Raw genomic sequence first — 18,259 nt, 5'->3', positions numbered from 1 at the left:
TTTCTAATTCAAATTGACATTCTAGGCCTTACTAACCAGCTTTCAGGGTTTTGTTTGTTTGTTTTTATCCCAAAGCAGATTTAGAACTGTATTTAAGTAGTTTCAGTTAGCAGTCCTGATTTTTGAAATGCTGTTTTGTAAACGTCTAGTCTTTTGTAGTGTTAATTTAGTAGCCTTCTATCCATGTTAATAAACATATTTAAGTGAATAAAAATGTATACTTTTTATTAAGGTTACCACAAATCTTTATAATTTTATACTTGTTCTTATGTTGTTTTGTTATTATATCTGTTTTTTAAAATTTTTATTTCTTTAATTTTTATAATGTGCTTAGTCATATCTATTTGCAACCCCATGGACTGTAGCCAGCCAGGCTCATCTGTACATGGGATTTCCCAGGCAAGAATACTGGAATGGGTTGTCATTTCCTTCTCCAGGAGATCTTCCAGACCCAGGGATTGAACTCTGGGTCTCTTGTGTCTCCTGCATTGGCAGGTGGATTCTTTGTCACTGAGCCATCTGGGAAGCCTGTTTTTTATAATACCTTTTAATAATCCAAACAATATGAACCTCTGTGTAATTCATATGTACATTTATTTTTTACTTTCCAAGTAAGATACTGTCCAGGTTAACACCTTCGAAGTAATTGGTAATTTTCAGCCTCAGCAACTCTAGTGATGCTTGTATTGCTTGTAAAAAATGTAAATTTTAGTTTTGTTCAGGGGAACATAAATCATCTTAAAGATGTCATAGGTAGGTTTAGTGGGGAAAGAAGCTGTGATCTAACCAGATAGATGGTAAAATGCTTTGCTGGTCTGGGAGTAATACAGCGAGGAAGTCAGTAAAGGAAATTAACAGGTTAACTATTTATTGTGATAAAGAAGGATTTTTGTTTGTAAGAATGTGATTCATAATGGTGTACAAATATGTTGGTCTAGGCCATGTACATAGAATTCAGGCTTTTTTTTAAAGGTCATGTTTCTTTCTATCAAACATTATATCCACAGGGGTAGAAAAATAGTAAAGCCTTGAGGATGAGGATTTTGCTTTGTTTTTTGGTGATCCTTTTTCATCTGTGATAGACATGATAGTTTAGGAGAATATTAGACTTAAGTTTGTATGGTATAATAATTGACATTTTTACGTTACCTTTGGTGCAGTCCTTTACCCCTTTTTTTGTCTTTTTTTTTTTTTTTTTTTTTTAATGAGGAGGGAAATCAGCTGGATTTGCTATAAAAATAATGGACATGTTAATGAGGTGCAAGAGTTGTGTTTTGTAGTCAGGTACTAATAATTCATTGTGTAGCATTCCACAGCTGATTCACATTTTTTCTTTTAAACAGGAAGCTGCTTTAAAGAATAAAAAAGAACCATATGTATTACCTTCTCCTCCCAAGTTCTACTCAAGCCTTATTGGAGAAATAAGAACTCTTGGTTGGGATAAGTATGTCTATTTTAAAATATGTTTTAGAAATGCCTATTTCTTAATACATTTCAGTTTGATATATTTGCAGCTTTAGCAGTTTATGTTTTTAGTCAAAGCATTTCATTGTAGTTAGAGTATCTGATCCTTTTTGTGAATATGAATTAAAGGTGTGTCAGCATAAAAAATTGACTTACAAGGTAAAATACTAAATATAATTTGGAAAAAATAACCTTTTTATGTACACAGTAAGCTAAGAAGTTATCAATGTTACTTTGTTTTCTTTTAGTTGTAGTGAGATATGATTGACAAATAAAATTTTAACATAGTTAAAGTGCACTGTGTGGTGGTTTGATATACCTGTACATTGCGAGACGATTACCACAGTTGCATTAATTAGCATATCCCTCACCTCATGTGGGCTTCCCTTGTGACTCAGTAAAGAATCTGCCTGCAATGCTGGAGACCTGGGTTTGATCCCTGGGTTGGAAGGATCCCCTGGAGAAGGGAAAGGCTACCTCTTCCAGTGTTCTGGCCTGGAGAATTCCATGGACAGAGGAGCCTGGTAGGCTACAGTCCATGGGGTCACAAAGAGTCAGACACGACTGAGCGACTTTCACTCACTCATCTTGTATACTTACTTTTTTGCTGAAATTTTTGGGTCAATTTCTTGTTGCTATTGTATGAGAGGAGAATTTTAGGAGCTTCCGACTGCCATTGACTGACATCACCCGATTTACTTAGTTTTGTGTCTACTATCTTGCTGCATGTTTTCTGTTTGTCTCATATATTTTGTGTTTTTCTCTTGATCTGCCTTTATTTGAATTAATCACAATTTTTATTATATTTTTCTATTAACTTGTTAGGTATATACTTTTTTTATTCTTTTAGAGGTTACCTTAGAGATTACAATAGACACATAGCAAAATGTATATTATTATCTTTACCAGTTTTCTTATGTTGTGAGGATCTAAAACTCTATTGCAGTTTCTCCCCTTGTTGTTATTGTTAGAATGCATTTTAATTCTATATTTATTTATTTATTTTTTTGTAATTCTATATTTAAATTTGACAAACCCCCAGTCTTTTCTCTGTATCTATGAATTTAGTATTTTAGGATACTTTTTAGATGCCACATATAAGTGACATCATGTCTTTTTCTGTTTGTCTTATTTCATTTAGCATAATGCGCATTAGAGGTCATCCACGTTGTTGCAAATGGTAGAATGTCCTTTTTTATGGTTGAAAAATATTCCATGGTGTATGTATATATATACACACACAGACCACATTTTATTTATCCATTCATCTGTCAGTGGGCACTTGGGTTGTTTCCGTGTTGGCTGTTGTAAATAATGCTGCATTGATGGGTGTGCAGGTATCTCTTTGACATTGTGATTTGTTTCAGACATATACTCAGAAATGGAATTGCTGAATCATATTGAAGTTCTGTTTTTAATTTTAGAGTGCATATAGATTTATAATTGCTGCATCTTCCTTGTGATTTTCCCTCATCATTAAATGTTTCTTTATGTATTTAGTAATATTTCTTGCCTTAATGTCTACTTTGTTGGGTATTAGTATAACTCTACTAGATTTTAATGCTCTATTGAAATCCTCTTATTTTTCTCTATATTTTCATAGTTTAAAATTTTTCCTACCTACTCCCGTAATCTAGATCCACTTGAGTCTGTTTTTAATTCATTTATTTTTGTGTGATTTTCTGTCAATATAGTCCTGGATCTTGGCATTCCTGGTACTTTTATTAATTTTTGTTAATAGATTTGTTTTTTTAAGAGTAGTTTTGGGGTCATCACAAAATTAGGAGGGTACAGAGATTTTCCATATGCTTCCTTCCCCCAAATAAACCCTTAGATTCCCCCATTATCAGCATCCCCTGTCAGAGTGGTACATTGGTTACAGTGGATGAACCCACACTGACATATTGTTATCACCCCAAAACCACAGTTTACGTTAGCATATACTCTTAGTCATATGCTTTCTCTCGTTTTGGACAAATGTGTAAAAACATGTGTCTGCTACTATAATACAGTACACAGTAATTTCACTGCCTCTGAAATACCTTATGTTCTACCTACTCATCCCTTCTTCTGCTCTGACCCCTGGCAACTACTGCTCTGTTCACTCTCTCCAAAAGTTTTGCCTTTTCCAAAATATCATGTGGTTGGAATCATACATTATGAAGTCTTTTCATGTTGACTTATTTCACTGGTACTATGTATTTCTATTTCTTCTCAATCTTTTCATAGCTCATTTGTTTTTAGCACTGAATAATATTTCATTGTCTGGGTGAACCACAGTTTATCCATTCACAAGCTGAAGGACATCTTGCTTGCTTCCAAGTTTTGGCAGTTACGAATAAAGCTGCTATAAACAGCTATGTGCAGGTTTTTCATGTGGATGTTATTTTTTAACTCTGTTAGGTAAATACCAAGACCTAGACTTTTTTTTTTAAGAGCAAAAAGTAAAGGTTTTCCTTTATTGTCACAATTGATTCAGTACAAAGTTGAATATTGTATAACAACAACAAAAAATGTAAAATGTTGTCTCCCTGTTTCTGCTTAGTAACATGATTGAAAAGTGAAAGTGTTAGTCGCTCAGTCATGTCCCACTCTTTCTCCTCTGTTCATGGGATTCTCCAGGCAAGAACACTGGAGTGGGTTGCTGTTTCCTTCTCCAGGGGATCTTCCCAACCCAAGGATCGAACCCAGACCTCCGGCACTGCAGGCACATTTTTTACCATCTGAGCCAAGAAAAAAAGGCAAAAAGAGGAGAGATGAGGAAGCTGTCTTAATTTCTGTGCATTCTAGCTAATGCCCCCTTTTTTCCTTTTTTACTATCCTGCTGGCTGTTCTTCAGTGTTTTGCCCTTGGCCATTCAGGCTTCATTCCTATGCCTGATAATCTTTTGTTGAGTGTTGCAAATTGTGTATTAAAAAACTTAGAGGCTCCGGATGATATTTTCTTCTACAAAGGGTTTACATTTTTTTTTTTTTGCTAGGAAAATAAAGTGGGAGCAAGCTGCCATAGAGACTGCAATGATTCAGGATGGGTTGTAGTTTTTGCAGGGTTCTCATTGTCCCCTCTCCACCCCCAGGTTATAACCCTCCAGAGCTTTCAAGCAAGAGCCAAGTGTGTTCATTTGGATTTCTCCCTTGGTAGACCCTAAACTCTAATCTTTGTCTTTGTAAGGCTTGTTTACCTCTCCATTAGAGTCTGGGCTCCGTTTTGAGCAGTGCTTCATATGCATCTTGCTTATTTTGCTTTTATAGTTAGCCCTCCAGGGATTCCCACTGAGAGCATGGATATGTTCACTGGGACTTTTCCCCACTGGTGGGTTCTAAATTCTAATTAATTTCTCTTCAATATTATGAGATTTCTAAATACTACACTTTGTTTTTCATTGGCTTTCTCCTTGGCTTTTTATTCTCTTATACCTTGCAATTTATGAAAAGTTTTGATGAAAAATTGCCAGAATATTAGGCTCCAGTCTCTGACCCTAACTTTTCACCAGATTCTGGACCTTTAAGTCTCTTATTTTTATTCCTCTATTCTCATGAGATTGCCAGAAATGCTGCTGAGTTGGTTTTTGTTCTTTTGTTTCTGTTTGTTTGGCTACTTATAACTCTCTGCTTGCCCTATTTCCTCAGATCCTCCTTTTCTTCCCCTGGGGGAATTGCTAGATACCGTGAGGGAAAAATGGCTGAAGCGTTGTCTTACTTCTCCTCTGTTCCCCCTTCTTCAGGACCTTGGTCTGTCAAGTCCTGGTTGCCTTAGCAATTTTTTGACACCTTGAAACTTTCTTTTTCTTTTCCTTGTCATCAGGCTGTTTTAGTTGTTCTCATTGGAAGTTTTGGTCTAAGGTACTCCATTTTTTATCCAGAAATGGACGTTATGTATAATTTTAAAGGTACCATTATGGTGAAATTAAGAACTGGTTAGTGCATATTCATGAAATTAACCTTATCTGATAAGGTGTCATTCCTGAATAGGATTTGGGATAGAGACAGAGAAGACAAGTAATGCATTGAGGTGCACTTTTAACAATCCTGCTGAAGTTAAAAAGATTTTTCTTCAAGCATTGATGTCATGAAAGTGAAAGTCGCTCAGGCATGTCCTACTGTTTGCAGCCCCATGGAACTGTAGACCCGGCTTCTCTGTCCATGGATTTTTCCTGGCAAGAATATTGGAGTGGGTAGCCATTCCCTTCTCCAGGGTATCTTTCTGACCCACGGATCGAACCCAGGTCTCCTGCATTGCAGGCAGATTGTTTAACATCTGAGCCCTTGATGTTATGGACGTGATTATTCTTTGGATTTGAAGTGATAGAAGAGAAAAATTACTTTGACTTATTTTCTGATGCTTAAATATTAAGATTTTAGTGTTTAGAAGATAGGGATGTAGGAAGGCCTTGGAAAGGGAAGAAGCAATGTTCTTGTTTTATTTCTGTTATTTTGATAGTTTGTGGCAGTTTTTAAGTAGATGTGACATTATTGGGAGAACTCCAATAATGAGAATTAGTTGAAGCATTGAGTATGCAAATATCAGATTTTTGAATAATTTAGTTTTTTCCACCTATTGTTTATCAGATGCCTATAATATAAGACAGTGAAAATACACAGTCAAGACTTAAGATTCCTCATGGAACTTACATCTAGTAGAAGACTCAGAATTTAAGTAGATGATTCCAGTAGTACTTAATTCTAACCCAGGTAGATACTATGGAATATACTTAAAGGATTTTTTGAGATCTGTTAGCAACAAAGTTAGAAGTAGTGCAAGTATATAAAATATTTTATGGAATAAGTGTTTTTATAGATACATAGAAAGTACTGACTTTAGCTTTGCTTTATATACATTCTTCTGATATGGGAGAAAAAAAGAAACAGGTTTCTAACTCAGATAATAGATGAAAGCCAAGGTAAGGATATGAATACTCTACTGTAGCATTCATCACAGTATTAGTGTTTGTCTTCTCTTTAGACTAAGGTTATTATATATAGGAAATTCCAATTATAAGTTCCTGCTAGCTACTTTATGCTGCTGCTAAGTCACTTCAGTCGTGTCCGACTCTGCGACCCCATAGACAGGAGCCCACCAGGCTTCCCCGTCCCTGGGATTCTCCAGGCAAGAACACTGGAGTGGGTTGCCATTTCCTTCTCCAATGCATGAAAGTGAAAAGTGAAAGTGAAGTCGCTCAGTCATGTCCGACTCTGTGCGACCTCATGGACTGCCGCCTACCAGGCTCCTCCGTCCATGGGATTTTCCAGGCAAGAGTACTTGGAGTGGGGTGCCATTCCTATTTAATTCTCTGAAAAAGTTTCAAGATGTATATTTTTATCCCCAACTTCGCTTATAAGATGCGTGTACATGGTCAAGGCTGGCTGCATAACAGTGCTCTGGTATTTGGCTTGACGATGCTTCTTGGAGTTGTGCTCTGGAGATGGCTCTGATATGGAGCCTTTAGTAAAGCTCCCTCAAGTAATTGGACATAGATTTTATTAGTTTATTATTAAAGTGTGACTCTCCTTATGGAAAAAATTTGCCAGGTGAAAAAAATGATAGTTTTCAAATCTGTTGCTTAGATTTACAAAAAATCATAGTTTAATTATAATAATTAGGATGCATGATTGAATTAGAATATACCTGCTGTTACCTAATCATTTGTTTCATAGTCTTTACAAATAATGTGTTAGCAGAAGAGAAGTTATCTGCATGGATTGTGAGAAGCCATATAGTAAGGTTTTGTCAGTATTTATCCACCACTGTCTGGCAAAGCAAGAACATCTTTCAATTTTATTTTTGTGAGTTAATTCTTAAATCAGGCCTAGTACACTTGAGACACTGAACACTACTGGATTTCAGGGCCCATGGAGTTAAAAATGACACCTGAACCACTGTCTTCATGCTAGATTTGTTACCTTTTGAGGCCCTGCCTGAGCCGCTGGCCAACTTCTTAATTTAAAATATTTTTAAAAATAGCATACATAATGATTTGCATGACAAATGGATGTAAATGGATTTTCAAACTCTCATGATTCCTCGACCATGTCAATACAGTCTATATTTTACTTGCACTCTAAATAATAATCTTGTAGATTTGTTAGTGGAATAGTAAAATCCAATCATAAAAGAAGGATTTTTTTTTAAAGTAAGGAAAACTTAGTTGTGTTTCTAATTACATACTTGACATATCTAATCAACTCTATAGGATCAGGTTTTGTGAAAAAAAATTAAAGTTAGAAAAAAGGAAATATTTAAAATATGATTGAAATCTTTCCTTTACTCTCTATATTTGTGTACCTTTCTAATAGAAACACAGTGAGAAATAGTAGCTGATATTAAGTTTGATTGCTATTGTTATAATTTCTATACTTGCTTCAACTTTCATAAGAACACACTAAAAACACAAGTTGTCCTAGGGTAAAATGAAGTTGTGGATAATTTTGGGTTTTATAACTGGCTCAAAAAACTGAGTGATGCAAAAAAGTGTCTTGATAGCTTTCTGTTAACTTTTGCTTGTGTTGTGTTACAGAATGGCTCATTAAAACAGTAAGAATTAAGCAGAATCCTTACGGTTTAACAGGATTTTCTGCTTGGTATTAAGGATGTCCTGAAGTTGACAGCATTGTTTGCTTTTCATTATGTTGGTGCAAAAATAATTGCAGTTTTGCACTGTTGAAGTTTGACATTTGATATTAAAATACATTTAATGTGGTTAAGTTATACATCATTTTAATTTACATTTCTCACTTTACATTTTTTTTTTGCTAATGACGTTCAGTTCAGTTCAGTTCAGTCGTTTAGTCATGTCCGATGCTGCGACCCCATGAATCACAGCACGCCAGGCCTCCCTGTCCTTCAACAACTCCCGGAGTTCACCCAGACTCACGTCCATCGAGTCAGTGATGCCATCCAGCCATCTCATCCTCTTTCGTCCCCTTCTCCTCCTGCCCCCAATCCCTCCTGGCATCACAGTCTTTTCCAATGAGTCAACTCTTTGCATGAGGTGGCCAAAGTACTGGAGTTTCAGCTTTAGCATCATTCCTTCCAAAGAAATCCCAGGGCTGATCTCCTTCAGAATGGACTGGTTGGATCTCCTTGCAGTCCAAGGGACTCTCAAGAGTCTTCTCCAACACCACAGTTCAAAAGCAACAATTCTTTGGTGCTCAGCCTTCTTCATAGTCCAATTCTCACATCCATACATGAGCACTGGAAAAACCATAGCCTTGACTAGACGAACCTTTGTTGGCAAAGTAATGTCTCTGCTTTTGAATATGCTATCTAGGTTGGTCATAACTTTCCTTCCAAGGAGTAAGAATCTTTTAATTTCATGGCTGCAGTCACCATCTGCAGTGATTTTGGAGCCCAGAAAAATCAAGTCTGACACTGTTTCCACTGATTCCCCATCTATTTCCCATGAAGTGATGGGACCAGATGCCATGATCTTCGTTTTCTGAATGTTGAGCTTTAAGCCAACTTTTTCACTCTCCTCTTTCACTTTCATCAAGAGGCTTTTTAGTTCCTCTTCACTTTCTGCCATAAAGGTGGTGTCATCTGCATATCTGAGGTTATTGATGTTTCTCCTGGCAATCTTGATTCCAGCTTGTGCTTCTTCCAGCCCAGCGTTTCTCATGATGTACTCTGCATATAAGTTAAATAAGCAGGGTGACAATATACAGCCTTGAAGTACTCCTTTTCCTATTTGGAACCAGTCTGTTGTTCCATGTCCAGTTCTAACTGTTGCTTCCTGACCTGCATTCAAATTTCTCAAGAGGCAGGTCAGGTGGTCTGGTATTCCCATCTCTTTCAGAATTTTCCACAGTTTATTGTGATCCACACAGTCAAAGGCTTTAGCATAGTCAATAAAGCAGAAATATATGTTTTTCTGGAACTCTCTTGCTTTTTCCATGATCCAGCGGATGTTGGCAATTTGATCTCTGGTTCCTCTGCCTTTTTTAAAACCAGTTTGAACATCTGGAAGTTCACGGTTCACATATTACTGAAGCCTGGCTTGGAGAATTTTGAGCATTACTTTACTAGCGTGTGAGATGAGTGCAATTGAGTGGTAGTTTGAGCATTCTTTGGCATTGCCTTTCTTTGGGATTGGAATGAAAACGGACCTTTTCCAGTCCTGTGGCCACTGCTGCATTTTCCAAATTTGCTGGCATATTGAGTGCAGCACTTTCACAGCATCATCTTTCAGGATTTGAAATAGCTCAACTGGAATTCCATCACCTCCACTAGCTTTGTTTGTAGTGATGCTTCCTAAGGCCCACTTGACTTCACATTCCAGGATGTCTGGCTCTAGGTGAGTGATCACACCATCGTGATTATCTAGGTCGTGAAGATCTTTTTTGTACAGTTCTTCTGTGTATTCTTGCCACCTCTTCTTAATAACTTCTGCTTCTGTTAGTTCCATACCATTTCTGTCCTTTATTGAGCCCATCTTTGCATGAAATGTTCCCTTGATATCTCTAATTTCTTGAAGAGATCTCTAGTCTTTCCCATTCTGTTGTTTTCCTCTATTTCTTTGCATTGATCGCTGAAGAAGGCTTTCTTATCTCTTCTTGCTATTCTTTGGAACTCTGCATTCAGATGCTTATATCTTTGCTTTTCTCCTTTGCTTTTCGCTTCTCTTCTTTTCACAGCTATTTGTATGGCCTCCCCAGATAACCATTTTGCTTTTTTGCATTTCTTTTCCATGGGGATGGTCTTGATCCCTGTTCCTGTGCAATGTCACGAACCTCAGTCCATAGTTCATCAGGCACTCTATCTATCAGATCTAGGCCCTTATATCTATTTCTCACTTCCACTGTATAATCATAAGGGATTTGATTTCGGTCATACCTGAATGGTATAGTGGTTTTCCCTACTTTCTTCAATTTAAGTCTGAATTTGGCAATAAGGAGTTCATGATCTGAGCCACAGTCAGCTCCTGGTCTTGTTTTTGCTGACTGTATAGAGCTTCTCCATCTTTGGCTGCAAAGAATATAATCAGTCTGATTTCAGTGTTGACCATCTGGTGATGTCCATGTATAGAGTCTTCTCTTGTGTTGTTGGAAGAGGGTGTTTGTTATGACCAGTGCATTTTCTTTGCAAAACTCTATTAGTCTTTGCCCTGCTTCATTCCATATTCCAAGGCCAAATTTGCCTGTTACTCCAGGTGTTTCTTGACTTCCTACTTTTGCATTCCATTCCCCTATAATGAAAAGGACATCTTTTTTGGGTTTAGTTCTAAAAGGTCTTGTAGGTCTTCATAGAACCGTTCAACTTCAGTTTCTTCAGCGTTACTGGTTGGGGTATAGACTTGGATTACTGTGATATTGAATGGTTTGCCTTGGAAACGAACAGAGATCATTCTGTCGTTTTTGAGATTGCATCCAAGTACTGCATTTCGGACTCTTTTGTTGACCATGATGGCTACTCCATTTCTTCTGAGGTATTCCTGCCCACAGTAGTAGATATAATGGTCATCTGAGTTAAATTCACCCATTCCAGTCCATTTTAGTTCTCTGATTCCTAGAATGTCGACATTCACTCTTGCCATCTCTTGTTTGACACTTCCAATTTGCCTTGATTCATGGACCTGACATTCCAGGTCCCTATGCAATATTGCTCTTTACAGCATCGGACCTTGCTTCTATCACCAGTCACATCCACAGCTGGGTATTCTTTTTGCTTTGGCTCCATCCCTTCATTCTTTCTGGAGTTATTTCTCCACTGATCTCTAGTAGCCTATTGGGCACCTACTGACCTGGGGAGTTCCTCTTTCAGTATCCTATCATTTTGCCTTTTCATACTGTTCATGGGGTTCTCAAGGCAAAAATACTGAAGTGGTGTGCCATTCCCTTCTCCAGTGGACCACATTCTGTCAGGTCTCTCCACCATGACATGCCCATCTTGGGTTGCCCCACAGGCATGGCTTAGTTTCATTGAGTTAGACAAGGCTGTGGTCCTAGTGTGATTAGATTGACTAGTTTTCTGTGAGTATGGTTTCAGTGTGTCTGCCCTCTGATGCCCTCTTGCAACACCTACCATCTTATTTGGGTTTCTTTTACCTTGGGTGTGGGGTATCTCTTCATGGCTGCTGTTTATTTTAGACCATGGAAATGATGTTAGACAAAAAGAAATTCGAGCGATTTTCTTATTTGAGTTCAAAATGTGCCATAAAGCAGGGGAAACAACTCACAACATCAAAAATGCATTTGGCCAAGAAAATGCTAACTGAACATATAGTGCAGTGGAAGTTCAAAAAGGTTTGCAAAGGAGATAAGAGCCTTGAAGATGAGTGTAGTGGCAGGCCATCGGAAGTTGACAGCAACCAGTTGAGAGCATCCTTGAAGCTGATCCTCTTACAACTACGTGAGAAGTTGCTGAAGAACTCAACATCTACCATTCTACAGTCATGAGGCATTTGAAGAAAATTGTAAAGGTGAGAAAACTCAATAAGTGGGTGTATCATGAGCTGACCACAGATAAAAAAAATCATTTTGAAGTGTGGTCTTCTCTTATTCTGTGCATCAACAGCGAACCATTTCTCCATCAGATTGTGACATGTGACAAAAAGTGGATTTTATATGACAATTGGTGATGACCAGCTCCACAGTTGGACTGAGAAGAAGCTCCAAAGCACTTCCCAAGGCCAAACTTCCACCCAAAAAAGGTCACGGTCAGTATTTGATGGTCGTTTGGTGGTCTGCTGACAGTCTGATTCAGTACAAGTTTCTGAATCGTAGTGAAACCACTGTATCTGAGAAGTATGCTCAGCAAATCAATAACTATCGAAAACTTCAACGCTTTCAGCTGGCATTGATTAACAGGGCCCAGTTTTTGAGCAAGTTGCACAACCAGTGCTTCAAAAGTTGAATTAATTGGGTTACGAGGTTTTGCCTCATCCTCCATATTAACCTGACCTTTTGCCAACCAACCATTTCTTCAAGCAACTTTTTGTAGGGAAAACGCTTCTACAACCAGCAAGAGGCAGAACATGCTTTCCAAGAATTGATTGAATCCTGAGGCATGGACTTTTGCACTACAGGAATAAACAAAGTTATTTCTCCTTGACAAAAATGTGTTGATTGTAATGATTCCCTATTTTGATGAATAAAAATGTATTTGAGCCTAGTTAAAATTATTTAAAATTTGCTGTCCAAAACTGCAATTAAATTTGCACCAACATAATAGAATGGTTGATTTGTATCTCACTTTACCTAGGATTGGAGAAGGCGATGGCACCCCACTCCAGTACTCTTGCCTGGAAAATCCCATGGATGGAGGAGCCTGGTAGGCTGCAGTCCATGGGGTCGCTAAGAGTCGGACACAACTGAGCGACTTCACTTTCATTTTTTCACTTTCATGCATTGGAGAAGGAAATGGAAACCCACTCCGGTGTTCTTGCCTGGAGAATCCCAGGGACAGGGGAGCCTGGTGTGCTGCCGTCTATGGGGTCGCACAGAGTCGAGCATGACTGATGTGACTTAGCGGCAGCAGCAGCAGCACAACATGATAGATATATCAAAAATTAACACTGCTGTACGTTATATCAGAGAAGGCAATAGCACCCCACTCCAGTACTCTTGCCTGGAAAATCCCATGGATGGAGGAGACTGGTAGGCTACAGTCCATGGGGTCGCTAAGAGTCGGACACGACTGAGCAACTTCCCTTTCACTTTTCACTTTCATGCATTGGAGAAGGAAGTGGCAACCCACTCCAGTGTTCTTGCCTGGAGAATCCCAGGGGCAGGAGAGCCTGGTGGGCTGATGTCTGTGGGGTCACACAGAGTCGGACACGACTAAAGTGACTTAGCAGTAGCAGTTACCTAGGATAGTCCTAACTAATTCCTTTTATCTTGGCCTATTTTAGTCTCACATGTTTCCCAGTACAGTTCAGTTCAGTTGCTCAGTCATGTCTGACTCTACAACCCCATGGACTGCAGCATGCCAGGTCTCCCTGTCCATCAACAACTCCCAGAGTTTACTCAGTCTCATGTCCGTTGAGTTGGTGATGCCATCCAACCGTCTCATCCTCTGTCATCCCTTTCTCCTGCCGCCTTCAGTCATTCCCAGTATCAGGGTCTTTTCCAGTGAATCAGTTCTTTGTATCAGGTGGCCAAAGTATTGCAGTTTCAGCTTCAGCATCAGTCCTTCCAATGAATATTCAGGACTGATTGCCTTTAGGATGGACTGGTTGGATCTCCTTGAAGTCCAAGGGACTCTCAAAAGTCTCCAACACCACAGTTCAAAAGCATCAATTCTTCAGCGCTCAGCTTTCTTTGTAATGCAACTGTCACATCCATGCATGACTGCTGGAAAAACCATAGCCTTGACTAGATGGACTTTTGTTGCAAGGTAATGTCTCTGCATTTTAATATGCTGTCTAGGTTGGACATAACTTTTCTTCCAAGGAGCAAGTGTCTTTTAATTTCATGGCTGCAGTCACCATCTGCAGTGATTTTGGAGTCCAAAAAAATAAAGTCTGTCACTGTTTCCATTGTTTTCCCATCTGTTTGCCATGAGGTGATGGGATCAGATGCCATGATCTTAGTTTTCTAAATGCTGAGTTTTAAGCCAACTTTTTCAGTCTCCTCTTTCACTTTCATCAAGAAGCTCTTTAGTTCTTCTTCACTTTCTGCCATAAAGGTGGTGTCATCTGCATATCTGAGGTTATTGATATTTCTCCTATAAATCTTTGATTCCAGGTTGTGCTTCATCCAGTCCAGCATTTCTCATAATGTACTCTGCATATAAGTTAAATAAGCAGGGTGACAGTATACAGCTTTGACGTACTCCTTTCCCTATTTGGAACCAGGCTGTAGTTTCGTGTCCAGTTCTAACTGTTGCTTCTTGATCTGCATATGGTTTTCTCAAGAGGCAGGTAAGGTGGTCTGGTATTCCTATCTCTTGAATAATTTTGCACAGTTTATTGTGATCCACACAGTGAAAGGCTTTGGCATAGTCAATAAAGCAGAAATAGATGTTTCTCTGGAACTCGGTTGCTTTTTCAGTGATCCAATGGATATTGGCAATTTGATCTCTGGTTCCTCTGCCTTTTCTAAAACCAACTTGAACATCTGGAAGTTCACATTTCACGTACTGTTGAAGTCTGGCTTGGAGAATTTTGAGCATTACTTTGGTAGCGTGTTAGATGAGTGCAATTGTGTAATAGTTTGAACATTCTTTGGCATTGCCTTTCTTTGGGATTGGAATGAAAATTGACCTTTTCCAGTCCTGTGGCCACTGCTGAGTTTTCCAAATTTGCTGGCATATTGAGTGCAGCCCTTTCACAGTATCATCTTTCATGATTTGAAATAGCTCAACTGGAATTCCATCACCTTCACTAGCTTTGTTCATAGTGATGCTTCCTACAGCTCACTTGACTTCACATTCCAGGATGCCTGGCTCTAGGTAAGTGATTTCACCATCGTGGTTATTTGGGTCATGAAGATCTTTTTTGTACAGTTCTTCTGTGTATTCTTTCCAACTCTTTATAATATCTTCTGCTTCTGTTAGGTCCATACCATTTCTGTCCTTATTGAGCCCATCTTTGCATGAAATGTTCCCTTGATATCTCTTATTTTCTTGAAGAGATCTCTAGTCTTTCCCATTTCATTGTTTCCCTCTATTTCTTTGCATTTTTCATTAAGGAAGGCTTTCTTACCTCTCCTTGCTATTCTTTGGAACTTTGCATTCAAATGGGTATATCTTTACTTTTCTTCTTTGCCTTTCACTTCTCTTCTTTTCACAGCTATTTTTAAGGCCTCCTCAGACAACCATTTTTACTTTTTTCATTTTTTTTTTCCTTAGGGATGGTCTTGATCTCTGCCTCCTGTACAATGTCATAAACCTCCATCCATAGTTTTTTAGGTACTCTATCAGATCTAATCTCTTGAATCTATTTCTTACTTCCACTGTATAATCATAAGGGATTTGATTTAGGTCCTACCTGAATGGTCTAGTGGTTTTCCCTACTTTCTTCAGTTTAAGTCTGAATTTGGCAATAAGGAGTTCATGATCTGAGCCACGGTCAGCTTCTGGTCTTGTTTTTGCTGACTGTTTAGGGCTTCTTCATCTTTAGCTGCAAAGAATATAATCAGTCTGATTTCAGTGTTGACCATCTGGTGATGTCCATGTGTAGAGTCTTCTCCTGTGTTGTTGGAAGAGAGTGTTTGCTATGACCAGTGTATTCTCTTGGCAAAACTCTACTAGCCTTTGCCCTGCTTCATTCTGTACTCCAAGGCCTAATTTGCCTGTTACTCCAGGTGTTTCTTAACTTCCTGCTTTTGCATTCCAGTGCCCTATAATGAAAGGGACTTCTTTTTGGGGGTGTTATTTCTAGAAGGTCTTGTAGGTCTTCATAGAACTGTTCAACTTCAGCTTTTTCAGCATTACTGGTTGGGGCATAGACTTAGATTACTGTGATATTGAATGGTTTGCCTTGGAAGTGAACAGAGATCATTCTGTCTTTTTTGAGATTGCATCCAAGTACTGCATTTCAGACTCTTGTTGACTATGATGGCTACTCCATTTCTTCTAAGGGATTCTTGCCCACAGTAGTAGATATAATGATCATGTGAGTTAAATTCACCCATTCCAGTCCATTTTAGTTCTCTTGATGAACATCCTAAGATGTCGATGTTCGCTCTTGTCATCTCCTGTTTGACCACATCCAGTTTGCCTTGATTCATGGACCTAACATTCCAGATTCCTATGCAGTATTGCTCTTCATGGTATCGGACTTTACCTCATGGGACTGGGGAAACAGACTCTTGGAGGGCACAAACAGAACCTTGAGCCCACCAGGAGAAAGTAGCAGTGACCCCATAAGACTGACCCAGACTTGTTCATGTGTGTCCAGGAGTCTCTGGTGGAGGTATGGGTTGGCGGTGGCCTGCTGTAAGGGTTAGGGTCAGTGAGTGTAGCAGTGTGTGCATGGGACTTCCTGAAAGAGGTCACCATTATCTTCATTACTTCCACCATAGTTTGGCCTCAGGTCAAATAACAGGGAGGGAACACATCCCTGCCCATGGACAGGGAATTGGATTAAAGATTTACTGAGCGTGGCCCTGCCCATCAGAACAAGAACCAGTTTCCCTCTCAGTCAGTCTCTCCCATCAGCTGCTTATCCTTCTCCATCAAAGGGCAGACAGACTGAAAACCATAATCACGGAAAACTAAGCACTCTCATCACAGGGACCACAGTCTTGTCTAACTCAATGAAACTAAGCACCATGACTCATCAAGACGGATGAGTCATGGTGGAGAGTTCTAACAAAACATGGTCTACTGGAGAAGGGTATGGCAATCTATTTCAGTATTCTTGCCTTGAGAATCCTATGATCAGTATGAAAAGGCAAATGTGTCCCAGTTTGAAAGAAATGCAGTCATTTTGTATAGGCTACCTTATGTTTAGCTATGGTTTTTCTGATAGGTTCCCTGATAGCTCAGTTGGTAAAGAAGCTGCCTGCAATTCAGGAAACCCCAGTTCAATTCCTGGTTGGGGAAGATCCTCTGGAAAAAGGATAGGCTACCCACTCCAGTATTCTTGGGCTTTCCTTGTGGCTCAGCTGGTAAAGAATCCACCTGCAATGTCAGAGACTTGGGTTCAATCCCTGGGTTGGGAAGATCCCCTGGAGAAGGAAGAGGCTACCCACTCTAGTATTCTGGTCTTGACAATTCCATGGAACATTTAGTCCATGGGGTCACAAAGAGTTGGACATGACTGAGCGACTTTCACTTTCACTTTCATGGTTTTTCTAGTAGTCATGTACAGGTGTGAGAGTTTGGCCATAAAGAAGGCTAAGTGCTGAAGAATTTATGCTTTTGAATTGTGGTGCTGGAGAAGACTCTTGAGAGTCCCTTGGACAGCAGGGTGATCAAACCAGTCACTCCTAAAGGAATTCAATCCTGAATATTCATTGGAATGACTTGATGCTAAAGCTGAAGCTCCGGTACTTTGGCCAACTGATGTGAGAAGCCTACTCATTGGAAAAGACCCTGATGCTGGGAATGATGGAAGGCAGGAGAAGGGGGTGACAGAGGATGAGATGGTTGGATGGCATCATCAACACCACGGATGTGAGTTTGACCAAACCACAGGAGATAGTGAAGGACAGGGAAGCCTGACATGCTACATTCCAAGTGGTCGTAAAGAGGTGGACATGAGTTAGCAACTGAACAACAACAATGTTTGTTTTAGTAATCACATGACCCTAGAAAATTCAGAGATTAAATGATTCAGACAGGAGGTATGATCTAATGTTTTTGTCCCTTCTGGACAATATTGTTTATCATTTAGAGTGAGTAAAATTAAACTATTTGGCCTTTCAAATTTGTTTTGGTAAAGAGTTAAATTTTAGTAAATCTGTTGTAATGCTGAAATATTGTCAACATATATTGAATTATATTTTTAGTTAAGTCCAGTGTTTTTGCAATAGACTTAATTCATTGATGGTGATATTTTCTGTAATTATCAGTGCATTTAAAAGAATTTTATAACATATTGGAAGAAATGGAGATACTTTTTAAGACTAAATTAATTACAGTAATTAGACAAGGCTTTAATTCTGGCTTATCAGCTGTGTGATCTTGGGCAAGTAACAACCTCTCAGAACCACAAAGTTTTCATTTTTTAAATGAAACCAATGATATTTAGTAATAAGGGTTGAAAAGAAATATAAGTTATGTGACTCAAATTCCTTCTGTAAAGTAAGTTTAAATTTCTTGAGAATATAGTTCACCAAAAAGGTCCGACTACATGTGAGTTTTACAGCATATAGTTAGAATCATGATTTAATTATCACAATAATTTTGTTGC

The 18,259-nt window shown here is 38.8% G+C and overlaps 1 protein-coding gene across 7 annotated transcripts in view; it reads left to right on the top strand.

Moving 5' to 3' along the window:
- FANCL (FA complementation group L) overlaps positions 1-18,259 on the top strand; it is a 182,364-nt gene that overhangs the window by 120,058 nt on the left and 44,047 nt on the right. For 6 of the 7 annotated variants that reach the window (XM_055540170.1, XM_055540175.1, XM_055540177.1 and 3 more), the window contains one exon: positions 1,344-1,444. The exons of the other annotated variant lie outside the window; for it this stretch is intronic. In XM_055540170.1, the coding sequence (XP_055396145.1) occupies positions 1,344-1,444 (101 nt within the window). The remainder of the gene's footprint in view (positions 1-1,343; positions 1,445-18,259) is intronic. 7 annotated transcript variants of the gene reach the window in all.

This window comes from Bubalus kerabau, chromosome 11, assembly GCF_029407905.1.
Source record: "Bubalus kerabau isolate K-KA32 ecotype Philippines breed swamp buffalo chromosome 11, PCC_UOA_SB_1v2, whole genome shotgun sequence".
Lineage (NCBI taxonomy): Eukaryota > Metazoa > Chordata > Mammalia > Artiodactyla > Bovidae > Bubalus > Bubalus kerabau.
Note: the sequence above shows the minus strand (reverse complement) of the source record. Positions and strands in the feature narration are given on the sequence as shown.